General features: G+C 43.6%; 4 protein-coding genes across 4 annotated transcripts; 1 reads left to right on the forward strand and 3 right to left on the reverse strand.

Annotated features, from left to right (window-relative positions):
• Nucleotides 1-1,986: 1,986 nt before the first annotated feature.
• F5891DRAFT_914672 (uncharacterized protein) lies at nucleotides 1,987-2,277 on the reverse strand (the record flags this gene model as incomplete). The annotated part of the gene is made up of 1 exon (XM_041373687.1): nucleotides 1,987-2,277. A coding segment is annotated over one exon (291 nt), but the record flags the coding sequence as incomplete, so codon positions are not given.
• A 1,060-nt stretch (nucleotides 2,278-3,337) lies between these two features.
• On the forward strand, nucleotides 3,338-3,822 carry F5891DRAFT_914838 (uncharacterized protein; the record flags this gene model as incomplete). The annotated part of the gene is made up of 2 exons (XM_041373689.1): nucleotides 3,338-3,643; nucleotides 3,694-3,822. Coding segments are annotated over 2 exons (435 nt in total), but the record flags the coding sequence as incomplete, so codon positions are not given.
• A 10,283-nt stretch (nucleotides 3,823-14,105) lies between these two features.
• On the reverse strand, nucleotides 14,106-15,739 carry F5891DRAFT_1234458 (uncharacterized protein; the record flags this gene model as incomplete). The annotated part of the gene is made up of 5 exons (XM_041369611.1): nucleotides 15,367-15,739; nucleotides 15,206-15,314; nucleotides 14,840-15,157; nucleotides 14,710-14,785; nucleotides 14,106-14,641 (listed from the first exon to the last, which is right to left on the reverse strand). The coding sequence occupies exons 1-5, from the start codon at nucleotides 15,711-15,713 to the stop codon at nucleotides 14,106-14,108; spliced, it is 1,386 nt and encodes a 461-aa protein (XP_041224739.1). The 5' UTR covers nucleotides 15,714-15,739.
• Nucleotides 15,740-15,872: 133 nt separating this feature from the next.
• On the reverse strand, nucleotides 15,873-16,364 carry F5891DRAFT_1234460 (uncharacterized protein; the record flags this gene model as incomplete). Its single annotated transcript, XM_041369612.1, has 3 exons — nucleotides 15,873-16,110; nucleotides 16,165-16,218; nucleotides 16,266-16,364. 3 exons carry the CDS (start codon nucleotides 16,362-16,364, stop codon nucleotides 15,955-15,957), a joined length of 309 nt encoding a protein of 102 aa, XP_041224740.1. The 3' UTR covers nucleotides 15,873-15,954.
• Between the last annotated feature and the right edge of the window lie 362 nt (nucleotides 16,365-16,726).

Raw genomic sequence — 16,726 nt, forward strand, 5'->3', positions numbered from 1 at the left:
TGAGTCCCAATACCCGGACCTCAGCACGTGATATTTGAGACTGGGGGAAGATGTATAAATACGCTCAAATTAACATTTGTTATTGCCATACACATTTGAAAAAACCCTGAGCCCCGACATTGTGGACTCCGGACTTGACACTGTTCTGAATACCGAGTCCCGGACGCCCAGGTCCTGAGTCCCAAATTTCGGAGGTCGGGGTTCAGCAACCCAGAGCTCGGCAACTGTGTTGGGTGTCAGGGTATCCAGAGCATTGGAAATAGCATGTGTCAGTATTTTGTGTTTCATGGTTCATGTTTCGTGGTTATGGAATCGGGCGTCAGGGACTTGGTATTGAGAACAGTGTCGAGTCCCAGGTCACGAGCTCTGAGTCCCGAGTGCCGAACCCCAGGTCCCGGGTCCCGAGTCCTGAATTTCGGAGGTCGGGGTTCGGCGACCCGGAGCTCGGCAACTGTATTCGGAGCATTGGAGATAGCATTTGTCAGTATTTTCCATTTCATGGTTCATGTTTCGTGGTTATGGAATTGGGTGTCAGGGACTCGGTATTGAGAACAGTGTTGAGTCCCGGGTCATGAGCTCTGAGTCCCGAGTCCTGAACCCCAGACCCAACAGTTGCCGAGCTCTGGGTCACTGAACCCCGACCTCTGAAATTCGGGACTCGGGACCCGGGGTTCAGCACTCAGGACTCAGAGCTCATGACCTGGGACTCAACACTGTTCTCAATACTGAGTCCCTGACGCCCAATTCCATAACCACGAAACATGAACCATGAAATGGAAAATACTGACAAATGCTATCTCCAATGCTCCGAATACAGTTGCTGAGCTCCAGGTCGCTGAACCCCGACCTCCGAAATTCAGGACTCGAGACCTGGGACCCGGGGTTCGGCACTCGGGACTCAGAGCTCGTGACCTGGGACTCGACACTGTTCTCAATACCAAGTCCCTGACGCCCGATTCCATAACCACGAAACATGAACCATGAAACACAAAATACTGACACATGCTATTTCCAATGCTCTGGATACCCTGACACCCAACACAGTTGCCGAGCTCTGGGTTGCTGAACCCCGACCTCCGAAATGCGGGACTCGGGACCTGGGCGTCCAGGACTCGGATGTGAGATTTTTGAATGCATAGAATATGTTACATCTTGTATACAATGAAGACTGAATGGGACTACACTCCTTTGCCTTTCCTCAATTTCTCTAACATGTCAGTGTACATCTTCACCTCTCCCATCTTGGCTTTGATGCCCTGATCTTGCTCCTCCATCAATGCTTCCATGCGTTCTTTAATGAACCTCAGTCCCATAAGTGGTGGAGTCGAAGTGTTTTTCAACTTCTCTGGAAGAACCAAAGCATCATCCTCAACATTAAGCTGAAACAGATAAGTCATAAATCAAGGTAATTCAGCTAAGATCTTACCGCCCAATACTGGTAGTGAGAGACACAGGAAGCCATTATTTCATCCCACTGCCATGGTTGACCAGGGATTGTGGTGTTTCCCATCCACCATGGACATGTATATGTGAACACAATCTGGGACGGATGTCCTGCAATTGGCTCATCATGAAATGAAAGGAGGTGGAATGAAAAGACGTTGTCCGGAACCGTGTTCCAGGTTAGCATGGGATACAACTTAAGGATATAAGCGACAGGGACCGGAACCACCGACACGATATTCTGTGAAGCAGAGTACTGCAGGAGTGGTGTGAAAAAAGTCTGCTCAAATTCTTAGCATTGACCAACAAAGTCATCAGGGCAGTGGTAACATACATTCATCTCCCATTGCAGCCCAGCTTTAGAATACTTGATCTGGTCAGAAGATACACCATTGTTGGCAGCTTCCGTCCAATATTGAGAGATGCATGCATGGACGCGCGATCCAGATTGAGATCACTTCCTTCATAAACTATACTTCATAATACTTTGTCAGACTCATTTAAAGTAGAAGTAGGATATATCACCTTCGTAATGCAGTGCGAGGCTGCCTCCCACATGTTGTGGATATCCTTGTGGTTTTTGAATGTGAACTTCTCCTTGCCCACAGCACAGCGGTGACATAGCTTGATGAACTGATCAGATTGTTGGTTGTTAAAGCCAACCTCGAGCATGATCTCAGCAATTTTGAATTTGAGCCGAGATTTGAACGGACGCCAAGGTTGGCCATCAGGTGGGGGGGCAAGGAATTCTGAGGCATGACACTCAAAGCTATCAAAGCTGTATACCTTGGCCTTGATGCCGCTACTCAGATGATACTCAATCTTGATGTTGTCTTGATTGAAGGTGGGGACTGCAGCCATGACTTCCAGTTCATTAAGTGCAGAAGGGCCTGTATTGAATAGGGTACATGGCCCAAGTGTTAGTGAGATCAATGAAAACAATTAAGTGTCGACGACTCACCTGGACCGGTCACTGGATCATCATGACTGAAGTCCACATTGAGGAATTCTGCGTGATTTTGTGTTTCAACTGTGAGTTTGTGAGTGCCGTAGATAGCATAACAAAAACAAAATACTATGACATACTGGGTACAGGGATATGAATAGCTGATTGAGGTTTGTCAAGTCTCAATGACAAATCCGACACTGTATTTTGATACAATTAGCTTCGACAATACATCAAGACAAAGATAAAACAGATGCATCTTGCTCCTTGCGAATCACATCTACAACCACCTGATCCCGCTGTCTTTTGGCTGCCTTCGTCTCGCAAGCTTTGTGGTGGGTGGTCCATCCTTGTGGCTTGATATTCTGGTAGCATAAATTACAATACTTTGTGCGCTCTGGACCCATGTAGTTGACAGTATTGTACAGCTGTATGTAAACAGAGTTGAGGTGGGGAAATAGAGCAAGGAATGTGCTAGAATGCAAAGAGTGTACTGCAGGCGCTGATAATAGCTATGATCTAACATTACAAAGGACTTGAAATATATTGAAACTCAGCCATCAGATTACCTTATCATTTCAGGAGGCATTTCAATTGATTTCAATGGCATGCAAACAGTGTGTCAACATCACGTCATTGCAACCACTTTCGGAAATTTCTGACAATGTCTACATTCAATATACATATCACCAATCTCTCTCTAACTTCCTACAAAGCCCTGAATATTTCATTATGCAGCCCACTAGTCAAAAATTCACATACCCCCCCCCCCCTCCCCACTTCCGCTTGGTTATGGCATGATCCCACCAAACTCATATTCAGCTCCCTTCTTGCCTAGTCAGTCCTATGGTGTGCTGTCAAGGGTACCATATGAACCTGAGCAATCAGATGGCGAGGATGATGATACAATCACACGCCAGGTTCTGTTCCCTGCCCTTCACACAACCTGCACCTGCCCACAAAGTTGCTGGTAGCCGCCATCCCAATGTAGTGTCATCCCAAGCTAAAGGGAAGAGGAAGGCACTTGCCACAACTGAGCCACCAACCAAGAAAAGATTGGGTTGTGGTGGTTGTGCTTCAGGTACACCAAATTACAATGATGACAATGTTGCTGCCCTGCTTGATGCATGCATGAACTGTCTTCCGCTTGGCACAAAGGGTTGGCTTGCTGTTGAGGAAGAGTTTGCTGCATGGGCAGATAGCCATGACTGTCCCACTTGTCCCACAAAATCTCTTGAACTTAAGTTTAAGCAGGTATGTACTCTTATATACTGTGAACTCTGATACTGATATTCTACTTTAAGTTGGTTTGCACTACAAAGCCAACTGGTGATGCTGAGTGCCCTCCTTACATTGAATGTGCTCATGAAATCAACGACTGCATGAATGAGAAGGCTGGCACCTGGGATCTTGATGACGATGAATTTGCCGATGAAGTTATTAATATTGGGAGTGACAAAGATGAGCCTCAGCGAGCCGGGACACCAAAGATCTCTGTCAAGACTGAGACATGAGAGCCCGCACTTAGTATTTCCTGTTGTTTTGTTGACACACCCACTCCTCGACCTCGCACCTCACACAGCTCAGGTCTCGATCTTCTAACTTCAATCACTACTTCACTTGATCCTTGACTTCAAGCTGCTCAAGATGATGAGTGTGCTGCTTGGACTTTGCAGACCACTCAACTTGTATCTACGTCCAACCAGTTGCAAGATGTGCACATGATCATTAATATGCTTCTTGATCAGCTCTTGCAGTGTGAATGCAAGTGTGCTAATGCTGAGCATTGTGCGGACCATCTAGAGATGCAATTGGAAATGGCTCAACTTGTGAAGAAAGGTCCAGATCACCGACTGATGCCACAAACACCATGACCATGATACATACACTGTGAAAGGAAATATACTGATGGGGGAGCATGTACAGTGGCTCAAAAAAGTGTCCCAATGTTTGTAGCTTTTCATGTAATTGCTATATCATGTGTCAAGACGTGGGAATATGACTAAGCTATAGGGAGATGTCGGAAAGGTCTGCATCCCAGCTTCATTTCGGTTCCCTATACCGTGGGAAACTAATGACATTATGTGAAGATATGAGTATTTTAATTTGATGACTCATTGGGACACTTTTTTGACTTTGAGTTTTACTAATGTAATCTCTATAATTCTAGTACTGTGTGTGACCTCCTTCTGCTCCAATCACTTCTGCCACTCTTCTAAACATATTCTCTATCAATTTTGGGTATTTCTCTTTGGTGATTCCATCATACTCTGCTGTAACACTGTCTCATAGTTGGAATAGCCCCTACAGTGAATCTTGATATGCTACAAGTAATTTCTTGAGTGATTCTCAGGGGTATTCAATATGATTGATGTCTTGGGTCTATGTTGAACATGATAGAATAGTAATATCATGGTTTGCAAGCTATTGGTGGCTTATTTAGAGGTATACTTAGGGTCATTGTCTTATCACAAAACAGTATCTTCTTCATTAACTCATAACTTCTGCATGCTTCTTAGCAGACACTCCTGTCAAATGAGTATTTACTACTCTGTATTCATCCTCCCCTTTGCTTCATAGAAGATTCCCACTCCATTTTATCTCATATAGTCCTATACCATCAAGTTTTGTCTTGAAACTTAAGGTGTTTATTTAACTTTTCTTTATCTTAATGATTGTCTTATCTATTTTAATATAAATTCCTTGCCATATGATTTCATCCTATTGATTTTAACCTTATCTAACTAGATAAACCTCTTTCAGCTATTAGCAATCCGATATTTGTACTTGAAAGTAGCATCTTGTCTTTTATTTTTATAGGTTGGAGACAGAGGAATCTGTTTTTCTTGATTATAGCTTTAAGATGGGCTGTCTTGAGAGTCTGTCTGACTATTTGAGTAGAGATAGTCATAGGAATGATGGAAATAATCAATTTCATCACTTTATTAGCATCAGCAGTCTTTCCAATTAGAATATAGTGATTAAGAGATCTTAAGTCTTATAGAGCAACCTTCTAGATTGGCTACCAAATAACTTAAAGACCATAATATTACTATTCTATCATGTTCAACATAGACCCAAGACATCAACCATATTGAATACCCCTGAGAATCACTCAAGAAATTACTTGTAGCATATCAAGATTCACTATAGGGGCTATTCCAACTATGAGACAGTGTTATAGCAGAGTATGATGGAATCACCAAAGAGGAATACCCAAAATTGATAGAGAATATGTTTAGAAGAGTGGCAGAAGTGATTGGAGCAGAAGGAGGTCACACACAGTACTAGAATTATAGAGATTACATTAGTAAAACTCAAAGTCAAAAAAATGTCCCAATGAGTCATCAAATTAAAATACTCATATCTTCACATAATGTCATTAGTTTCCCACGGTATAGGGAACCGAAATGAAGCTGGGATGCAGACCTTTCCGACATCTCCCTATAGCTTAGTCATATTCCCACGTCTCGACACATGATATAGCAATTACATGAAAAGCTACAAACATTGGGACACTTTTTTGAGCCACTGTATAATCTGGGTCTCACATCAGGTATCTGACTTGTGTTTGACAAAGATTTAGCTAGCTTTATTTAATGTATAATATCAATAACATGTATCATAATTGTAGATCACATGATAAAGAAATAGATAGGCAGACTATATTTGTGGGATCTCCCAAAGCTACAATATTGACAGGTCTATGGTATTTAATTGTAATTTACTAGCATAGTGGTATGTTATTGGCAGATGTATCTATCATTGTATCACTAGCTTCCAATGGGAAGATGTCTAATCACTGACAGTGTGCCCAGAAATGATATTGGCTTATAATACCTTATCAAGATGCTGGTCTTCAACTAGATATGTCTGGTTTTAGATAGGCAGACTATATTTGTGGGATCTCCCAAAGCTACAATATTGACAGGTCCTATGGTATGTTATTGGCAGATGTATCTATGTCATGAGTTCCAAATACAAATCATTATTCATTCCTCAATTCTAAGTCCTTTAAGTGCCCAGTCATAGCGCCGGTATCTAAGAAAACATTTACCGTTGAAGAAGTTCCTATTATGGCATCTATTGTAGAATTACCAGAGTCACGTGACTTATCGGACAATGCCGAACCTGATGACTTCATACCATGCAACACTCTTGGAATGTTCCAGAGTCTTACTGCAGCTGCAGCACATGTTATGACATCATAGTTATATATAGAATTGTATAATACCTTTAATTATTCTGATTGGTTAGTTAGTTCATACTCAGTTTCAATCTCAGTTTCAATATGTGTATATAGGTAGCTCGACGTAGTCAATAGTTCTTTAGTTCAAACCTCTTGTATCTCCTAGTGAGCAATCCAAGACGTACCTGCTGCATCATCCTCTTTGTGATTATCTTGTTGTTTGAGTTCTAGTCTCTGCCTGTTACAAGTAACATCGGCTACTTGCCCCCTTATCATTTTTCCCTTCATCCTCGTCCTCGCCTTCCTCCGACTCGTACTCCTCCACCGACTATCCATTGACCGGATCCTCGGGACCATCCCTGTCCCTCATTCCCCCCTATCGCACCAATGTGTGCACATGCCTTCGGGCTATGACTTGTTCTGACTCGTGCCACCAATGTGGCTTTCCTTTATCTCTTATCTGACTCGTGCGCGCTGCACATTGTATCTCTTACCGTTGGTTCATTCCAATGTTTCTTGGTCTCTTTCCGCATTCGACCTCCCATCACTAATCAGGCTATGCTGCCATCATACCTATACCCTTTCTGTTTCCCCTCTGCCCTTACCTACTGTACGGTAGCCTTGCCCTTAACCCTTTCCACTTAGTATAAGCAGTCGGTCACCTTTGTACTAGATTCCCTAACTTGAATCTACTCAATCTTCCCTCGAACATACTTCCCTCTGAAGCCCCCTCAGCTTCAGTCTCTAGTATCTTTTCTTAGGTGCTCATCGCACCTAAGTCCACCTCAACCAACTACTCATCGTTTGGACAAGACAGTCCTTACTTTGAGAATGTCAGTGACTTTGAAGACATCCGTCTTAGAAGTCATGTGACACGTGCGTCTCTGATATCTGCTGACTTGACGTTGCTAGTCTTAGTCGCTACACCGGACCCTTCTGGTTACGTCACGAACATTAGCAGACGACACCCCTCTTAGGGCTCTGCCTAACAGATCTATTTGAGTGCGTAACACTGCCCTGCATTAATTCATTTAAGGGGTTGTGACAATCTATCATTGTATTGCTAGCTTCCAATGGGAGGATGTCTTATCACTGACAATGTGCCCGGAAATGATATTGGCTTATAATACCTTATCAAGATGCTGGTCTTCAACTAGATATGTCTGGTTTTAGATAGGCAGCTTCTGATTACAGATGTTGCCATCAATGACAGTGTGGTATGGGATGGTATTGGATTATCATGTCATATCAAGATGTTGATGTACTATCAATCATGCCTGCAATTACAGGGGTAGCTTGCAATGGTAGGCTATATAATAACTAATGTTAGAGTTTGGTATTTCACCCTTTGTCATTGTTCATTGTTCGGATAGTGCTGACTTCATATATATACCTACATTGTAGACTGTCCTCTTCTTGTCGTCTCCCGCCATGTCATAGACACTTCTTACAGTATTGTTCTCCAGCTTCTATAGGTTATGAGCCCTGACACATGCTTATAGCTGCCACATACCTTGAGCTCGAGACTTTGCTCACGACTTGACTCCCTCGCGCTTGTTTTCATCTTATCTAAACACACAATGCCTGCCATTTTCCAGACAACCCAGGTACCCTCTGCAACCTCTTTATTGAGGTTTGCTGATCTTGATGTGCACGTGCATGTACCTGGGCTTTCACGCCCACTGTAGAGACTCATGCCTCTCATGGCGTGATATGGCAGTTTTCACCAAGGAGTATACAGCACGAACTTGCAGCACCACTCTGTGTGCTATCCACAGCTATTCCTATATGAGGCACAGCTTTCCCACACAATGTGTGCCATGCGTGCACCATTCCCGCTGTAGAAACAACAATACTGAGAGGAACAAATGAAGCTCCTGACTGTATCTATAAATGTTTGTAAGGTCGTGCGTTGCCTAGTCTGCGTTACTTGAGGAGACAAGTGGGTTCGACCCTAAAGGGGAAGCGAGTGCAGCGAAGATCTAGTTTAGGTACGCGCTGAAGCGAGGTGCGAGAAAGCGCAGGTGCGCGCATTAGCGCGAAGCGCGGGAAAGTGCGCGTGCGCATGCGGAAATGAGAAAGAGTAAGTTTAAGTGAGGATATGATGTAAGACAAGAGAAGAGAGATGTGAAGTATAGACAATTAGATTTCAACTATGTTCTACTAAGTAGTAAGTGGGTAGTTACTTATGAGTTAGTGCCAAAGTGAAGTTCAGTGGAAAGTAAAAAGTAGTGAGGAGTAGTATGTACTGCTGGCACTTATATAGCGCGCCTAAGCGCTGTAATGTGGAGCCGAAGTGCTACCAAGTAGGTATGTAAAGATATATATGAGTGAGAATCCATGATAAAAATAAAGACGGAACAATATGCAAATGAGAGAAATAGAAATATACGCACTAGAGGGCTTGGTGGACAGTGGATGGATGCTTCTGGAAGGCTGGCGCTATAGGGCGCTCAAGCACGGGAATGCGCATGCGCGTATACATCGTGAAGCGCGGGAATGGTGCGCGCATGGCGCTCGTTGCGCGGGAAAGCTGCGCCTCATATAGGGATAGCTGTGGGTAGCACACAGAGTGATACTACAAGTTCATGCTGTGAACTTCCTAGTGAAAGGTGCCATATCGCACCATGAGAGGCATGAGTCTCTACACTGCACTTCGTGATGTATATGCGCGCATGCTTTCCCACGCTTGAGTGCCCTATAGCACCAGCCATCCAGAAGCATCCATCCACTGTCCACCAGGCCCTCTAGTGTGTATATTTCCATTTCTCTTATTAGCATATTGTTCCACCTTTATTTTTATCATGGACTCTCACTCATATATATCTTTACATATCTTACTCAGTAGCACTTCGGCTCCGCATGACAGCGCTTAGGCGTGCTATATAAGCGCCAGCAGTACATACTATTACTTTACTTCACTTTGGCACTCACTTACTAGTTACTACCCACTTACTACTTAGTAGAACATAGTAGAAATCTATTTGTCTACACTTCACATCTCTCTTCTCTTGTCTTACATCATATCATCACTTAAGCAAGCTTATTCTTACTCTTTCTCATTTCTGCATACACGCACGCACTTTCCCACGCCTTTGTGCCTTGCGCGCACCTGCGCACTTTCTCGCGCTTTGCATTGGCCAACCAGTAGCGCCTTCAGCGCATATCACTAGATCCTTCTGCACTCGCTTCCCCTTTAGGGTTGAACGCACTTGTCGTCTCAAGTATAGCAGACTAGGCAATGTGCGACCTTACAACATTTACAGATACAGTCAGGAGCCTCATTCGCACCTTGCTGTATCGTTGTTTCTACCCTGCTTCACCTTGTCCGCCATCATCTGTGTCTCACTGCAATTCAATGCCAAGCTCATTGCCCAATCACGCTGAATCATGATGGCATCTCTATCTCAATGCATATGCAGAACTTGAACACTTCATCCAGTTGGTCATACCATCGTCACGCATCATCATCATCATCACCACCACCACCACACCTACCTGCTCTCCACTATACCGCATGCGGACTTGTTCAAGAGGGTGTAATTGCTGGAGCTTGTGTACTCACAATTCTGGGGGTGTTCATTGCCTATATGCACATGAAGTACCACTAGGGGACCATAGCAAGACCATTGTATCGCATATAGATGAACTGGCAATCATGCATAGTAGAGTCCCATTGGAGAAGTTGCTTAGGTGTTGTTCACTTTCTCACTGTTTTGTAGTTTATTCATGTGCTTATACTGTCTTCCTCATGATGTCTCGGTTGAAGGGGTGTGTTAGAGTTTGGTATTTCACCCTTCGTCATTGTTCATTGTTTGGATAGTGCCGACTTCATATATATACCTACATCGTAGACTGTCCTCTTCCCACCATGTTGTAGACACTTCTTACAGTGTTGTTCTCCAGCTTCTATAACTAACACTATGCCAGGGAGTGATACTGAATTATGTTGAATTATTATGCCTATTCAAGATGCTGCCTGACTACTGAGTGTATCTAGCTTTAGATAGGCAGCTTTCAATATTGGAAGCTACCATTGATGAAAAAGTGTTAGGGCTTGGTATTAAGTTATCATTGCCCTATCAAGTTGCTCATTCTCTACTGAGGATGTCTAACTTTAAATAGGTAGATTCTAACTGTGGGCGGCAAGATGTCAATCTATTTGAAGTCAGGATGTGGCGGAGGTCCGAGCCCCTACTATAAGATGTGGCACCCGAAGGCTTGCACACCTGGCTTAATTGCATGTAGTATAACTTTGGTATGTTTCTGATATTACAGTATTGACCATTGGTAACTGAACAGCATCCCCCAATAGATGATCTTTTTGCTGTCTCCTGATCAACAATTCCCAGGTTCAGGTGTCAGTGCCACCTCGTCAATCTCTTACTCTGCTGTCTTTTGAACTGTCAAGCAGTTTTTTGTCGCCCAATGGGTGCATCCACATGTTCAAGCCATCATGAAAAACATGAATGACTATGTTTTTTAAAACATCAATAAGACTGCTCATGATGCAGACGATGCTCAGGCTACGGGTATGGAGGATTGTACTGATTTGCTACAGTGGGTGATGGCTAGCTTGGATGATGATGACTCAGATTCAGATGACGATAATGCAGCACAGGCAGCACCACCAGCCAGCATTGGCCCATATGGCATCTATGATAGTGCACTGGCACTGCCCACTGCACCAGCCCTGCCCACTGCACCTCCTGCACCCAGCATTACTGTTACACCCAGTGTCACCATGTCTGCCACTCATATCCCCACATCTGTCACGAGTTCCAAATACAAATCATTATTCATTCCTAAATTCTAAGTCCTTTAAGCGCCCAGTCACAGCGCCTGTTTCTAAGAATGTATTTACTGTTGAAGAAGTTCCTATTATTGTGTCTATTGTAGAATTACCAGAGTCACGTGATCTATCGGACAATGCCGAAGATGTTGACGTCATGCCTCGCGACACTCTTGGAATGTTCCAGAGTCTTACTGCGGCTGCGGCACATGTTATGACATCATAGTTATATATAGAATCGTACGATACCTTTAATTATTCTGATTGGTTAGTTAGTTCATACTCAGTTTCAATCTCAGTTTCAATATGTGTATATAGGTAGCTCGTCGTAGTCAGTAGTTCTTTAGTTCAAACCTCTTGTATCTCCAAGTGAGCAATACCAAGATGTACCTGCTGCCTACTTCCTCTGCGTGATTATTCTTTGTTTGAGTCCTAGTCTCTGCCCAGCGTTAATTCGTTATTGGGTTGTGACAACATCCCAGTCCATACCTGCTGCCATTTGGAGCAACAACAGTAGTCATCCTGGACCGATATTGCCTGCACCTCAGACTGCACCTGCTACTGCACCCGCTCCCCGATCCCGCCCTGCTGCTATTCAAGTAGTAGTAGCATCTGTGGAAGATGTGTCTGGTGAGTGTGAAGATACGAAGGTCACAGTGCAGAAAAAGGGGAGGAGAAAAGGCAAGGCAGTTGTGGCTAGCACAGACATGACCCCTCACCTCTCTTCCCGCAATGGTTTTGCATAATACTGACTTGGATATCAGAATTCTGGGTGTCATGAATTGTTAGTGCAGTCATACTATGTACTTACAGCTAGTAGTCCTTTCATCCATTGACAACATGCTTCTTTGCTTGAAAACTGTCTGCCACTAGTCACTGTTTCATTCGATGAGCTCCCACGTTCACCCTCACCCAAGGATTTCATTGATATTGTCCCACCCGCACCTGCCTATGCTCACAATGCAGCTGTATAATAATTATAATGTTATAATAATAAATATTAATCAATTAAAATAAGTTGCCACATCATCGGAATCTGAATTTACATGTCAATCTCTGACCACATTAATCACAGCAAGTCTGAATCATCACAGCCTCAATATCTCCTTCCTTAAATTGTTTCATGTTGTCTCTGAATCACCCTTGCACTCTCTCATGCTCCCCTGATATGGCAAGACCCCTGGACCAGGAGGCCTTCAATGGTCCACCTAACATTCAAGGTCCAGAAATTCTAGCATGTGGAGCGACTACATCAAGTCCTTTGCTCCTAGCAACTCTCCAGGCTTGGTATGTTCCATCCCCCCCCCCAGCAATCTGAATCACACTCACCATTCAGCCTTAGACTGCCTGACTGCTATCAATGTTTTACAACTAATTATTTGCCAGTTCTCTTGATGATTCAGACCATTGTTCCCCCACCTTTCTACACGCCGCCCACCCCATGACGAATGATAAAGTACAGGTGTGTCCTGCCTTTGTCTCAGAACCTATGGAAGCTGATGTTACTATCAGTCCAATCAGGATACCTACCTCCCTGCCTTCTTCAACATCAGGTACAGGGCTTTTGCCTGAAGCAGCTCAAAGCCTGCCATCCAATTTTGAATATTTCCCCTCAATCAGCTCCAGCATTTCCTTGTCGACCAGCAGCCTAGAGCACAACTGCATGGAGCACACCCTTACAATCACCGCCTTCATTGCATGGATCTTCATCCCCACATGATGACACACATATCTTGCGCACATCTAGTGCCTCACTTTCTTTTGGATGCATGGATATTTAGTCCAAGGAAGAGCTTCGGGGCCCACTTGATTTAGATGAAATGGACAATATGAAGTTTGCAATTGAGTTGAGTCTTGCAGAAGCATATAGTCAAGGCGAGGTTTGAAAGTGCGAGTCGCCAAACCATTATTGCTACTGCAGATTCAGAGTAGAATATATGCCTGACAGTGTGATTTATTAGCTGAAACAATCTCAAATAAGATGCTCATTGCAATGCCTAACATGAACATCATAACACCACAAAATGGTTACAATACTCATTTTAAATCAAATTGTGATTGCCATTGGAATCAGTGTCATAAGGCCATCTTATGATTAAAATCGCAGTTTCAAACTCAATTGTGACCGGAATGGGAATGTGCGTCGTAATGCACTTATCAAAATGCTGATCAGAATCAGGCCAGACCATTAAGGCATTTTAATCAATCAAAATGCAGTAATAAAAGTTCTGACAAATTTGAATTCTCACTCGTGCATGTGGAGCATTGCATTCAGTAGTAGGCCTTGGACAGCCTTTCGATTCATTTTTGCTATCGTGCGACAGAGAATTCAAAGGATGATGTCATATCATGATATCATGGCAACACAGTTGGCTTTCATTAGCTACACATACAATGGACACCAGGACACTAGAAATACTATAAAAATTAAACTGGAGGTGAATTGTCGAGTGAACGAGGTGCTGAATCAGAAATTACGTCCAGAATAGCAAATTTCAAGAACTCAAGTATGTAGCTCTGTCTAAAAATTATTCTCCAGTTCAAGGAGTACCTTGAGATCGACACTGACACGAGGAGGACTCCACAGATATATCACACCATTTGAGCCTGGCAACTTGCATCTCACATCATTGACCATCGAGAGCTGGAAGCAAAAATTCCAACAACACAAACAACACTTCTTGTTCAATGCAATGGCACCATTGATGGTTGCCTAGAAATCCCAAGCTCAAGAGTCAGATCATGCGACTCGAAAATGTAGAGCAAAGACTTGCCAGTTCGAGCAAGTTACGCAGAGCCATGACATGTTCATCAGGAAGAGGGATGTTGTGAGCAGCATGGCAGCGGTTAGAAGCCAAGAAATATGAGACAAGGCTCATCAATGTAGCCTCTGCATGGATGGTGCCGTGGAAGGCTTGTGGAAGATAGGTTTTCATAAAAGATTTGACCACAGCTTTGTGAGCCTCTGAGTCCGATTCATACCTCTTGAAGTATTCTTCGTAGATATCATCCAAGGTGGCAATTTCAAAGCCACAATGTGGAACATCAAGCAAACCAAGGGTAAGTTTGCCATGAGTAAACTGGGAATTTTTGGGCGAACAAAGTGTTCCTATGGCAGTATGCCATGCAGCGATGGCCTTCAAGTGCCATAAGACACGCTGTCCAACAGATTCACTAGGTTGTGGTGATAAATCATCAGACTTGTTCCAATCATACACATCTATGTTCAAATAATTGGTTTGGCGGCAACATGAATGAGAAACCACTTGCTCTGACTACCTGAAGGATATATGATAAATAATATCAGATTACGATGTAGATATTGAAAAAACAATGCACCTTCCAAATTGGGAGGCAGCTTGCCAAATGTCGAGGCCAGTGTAGTCTTTGTCAAGAGGGTCTTTACAATGTCGGCCTTCCAATAGATATATCAAAACAACATCAGACATTGGTCTGAGACTCTGGCAACTGCATCCTTGAATACAAGCATGTTCTCCTTCTCCTTCATCCTCTGGGCTTCTGCAGCTTCAGATTCGAGTAGCATGATGAGGCGGCCAAGCAGCCAAGCCCAAAATTGTACAGTCTTGCTTGAGAATTCCAGCTGCATGACCTGCTTGTCTGTCGGACCTTGCTTATGCGTCCTGAGGCCTTTCTGAGTGAAGCTGTCAGGTGGTATGGAAATCAGGCCAAACCATGTGGGTGCATCAAACCAGTGAGTGTCTGAGAGTTCATTGGCCTCCGGCATCCAATCACATAACTTTTGGGCCACATGGACGTCCCATGGCTTCTGGTCCAAAAAAATTTGCGTGAACAGGTTATGAAAACAACAACTGACAATGAATCTACATAACACAAAGAGGTTGGCTGAGTCTTGGTCATCCTCGAAGGATACCAAGGCCGTCCAAACATCTGAGACATGTTCTTTGAGGGATACATCACCATTTCTAAGAACCATAAGCGGCCTGTAGAGAATATGGACAACATTGAAGTTCACACCTATTGTTGACAACTTCTTGAAACAATTTGTGAGATTTAGTCACTTCTTCTAACTTTAACTTGGACAAGGGAGAAGAGGAGTAGAGATTTTGGGTGACTATTAATGCCTGGAGCTTCATGTTCACCCCATCATGAAAAATGGCACCTGTCACTGAAATAGCTTTCTTTTCTTTAGAGCTGGAAATGTCATCGTGGGTGATAATATTGGCAAAGTGGCGTAAGAGGGAAGGGACATGTTTAGGATCCACCGATGGCAGACTATGACGGCCCATGTTTCGTAGCATGGTTGTAACAGCTCGAATGCGCTTTTTGACAGTGGCAAAATCCACCTGTGGGTGAGGATCCATGATTAAGGAAAGTGATAGCTATTCCTTGCTACTGCTAAGTTACAGATACGGTCTGACAAATGATACAGGGCCGGTTTGCTGTTCTCGTGTTTGTCAGCATCACCTCCTGAGTCGATTGTTTGTGCTTGCTGCTGTCACAAATGTGCATCACTTCTAGCACGAGACAGATCTTTGGTATCTTGTATTAGTAGCAGTTGTTTCAAGGGTTTGACTTTAGCGAATGGAAATGCACTAGCAAAGCTCATCTCTCATCGTCCCTCTTGAAACCCTGGAAATACTTCTCTCTGAAATCTTTATGCACCAGAATGTGTGTGTCCCTGCTCTCCTCTACTTCCCTTATGTAATCAAAAGACAGAGGTAGGTACTCAGCATGCGCAGTCTTCTTTATTGTGATCAACTATTCAAGCATATCAATACCACAGGCATTCTGAATATAATGCCTATAACTTACCCTCTGCCCCCAGCTTTCAAAATCCTGCAAACTGTTTGCTATAAGTTCCATCCCCTTGCACAATACCATATTGATATCAGTGGGGAGTATTCAGCGCTTACCATAGGCAGGAAGAACACGAGATGTCCACCTGGGTGGAGGAGATACTGTGCAAGGAGAACAATATTTGTGACGAGTTGAGAAAGCTCATAGGGCTTCATTGGGGGTATGTAAGGTTCGTTTCTATATCAAAATGTTCTGGTAAACCAGAGGAATTTGGGGGTCAAGAACTTACAGTCATGGAATGGCTGATTGGAACTGATCTTCACAGATTTTTTTTGCACCCGAGGCATTTTGCTCCTGCACGAACACCATCTGCAATAATCCCTTGTGAGCGGAACTGATATCATCGATCAAAGAGGTGCATACATGGTGGGTCAGTTATGATGGCGTGAAAGAAGCTGCCACAATGCCACAGGTGGTTTGTGACATCGAATGTGCAAAGATCCATGATGCAGGAGGCTACGCTGTATTGTGAAGCAGCCCGAATGATGCCTGGAGTTTTATCTGTGAGACAGTGTTA

This window comes from Suillus fuscotomentosus, assembly GCF_016647785.1.
Source record: "Suillus fuscotomentosus strain FC203 chromosome Unknown F5891scaffold_34, whole genome shotgun sequence".
In the NCBI taxonomy this organism is placed as follows: Eukaryota; Fungi; Basidiomycota; class Agaricomycetes; order Boletales; family Suillaceae; genus Suillus; species Suillus fuscotomentosus.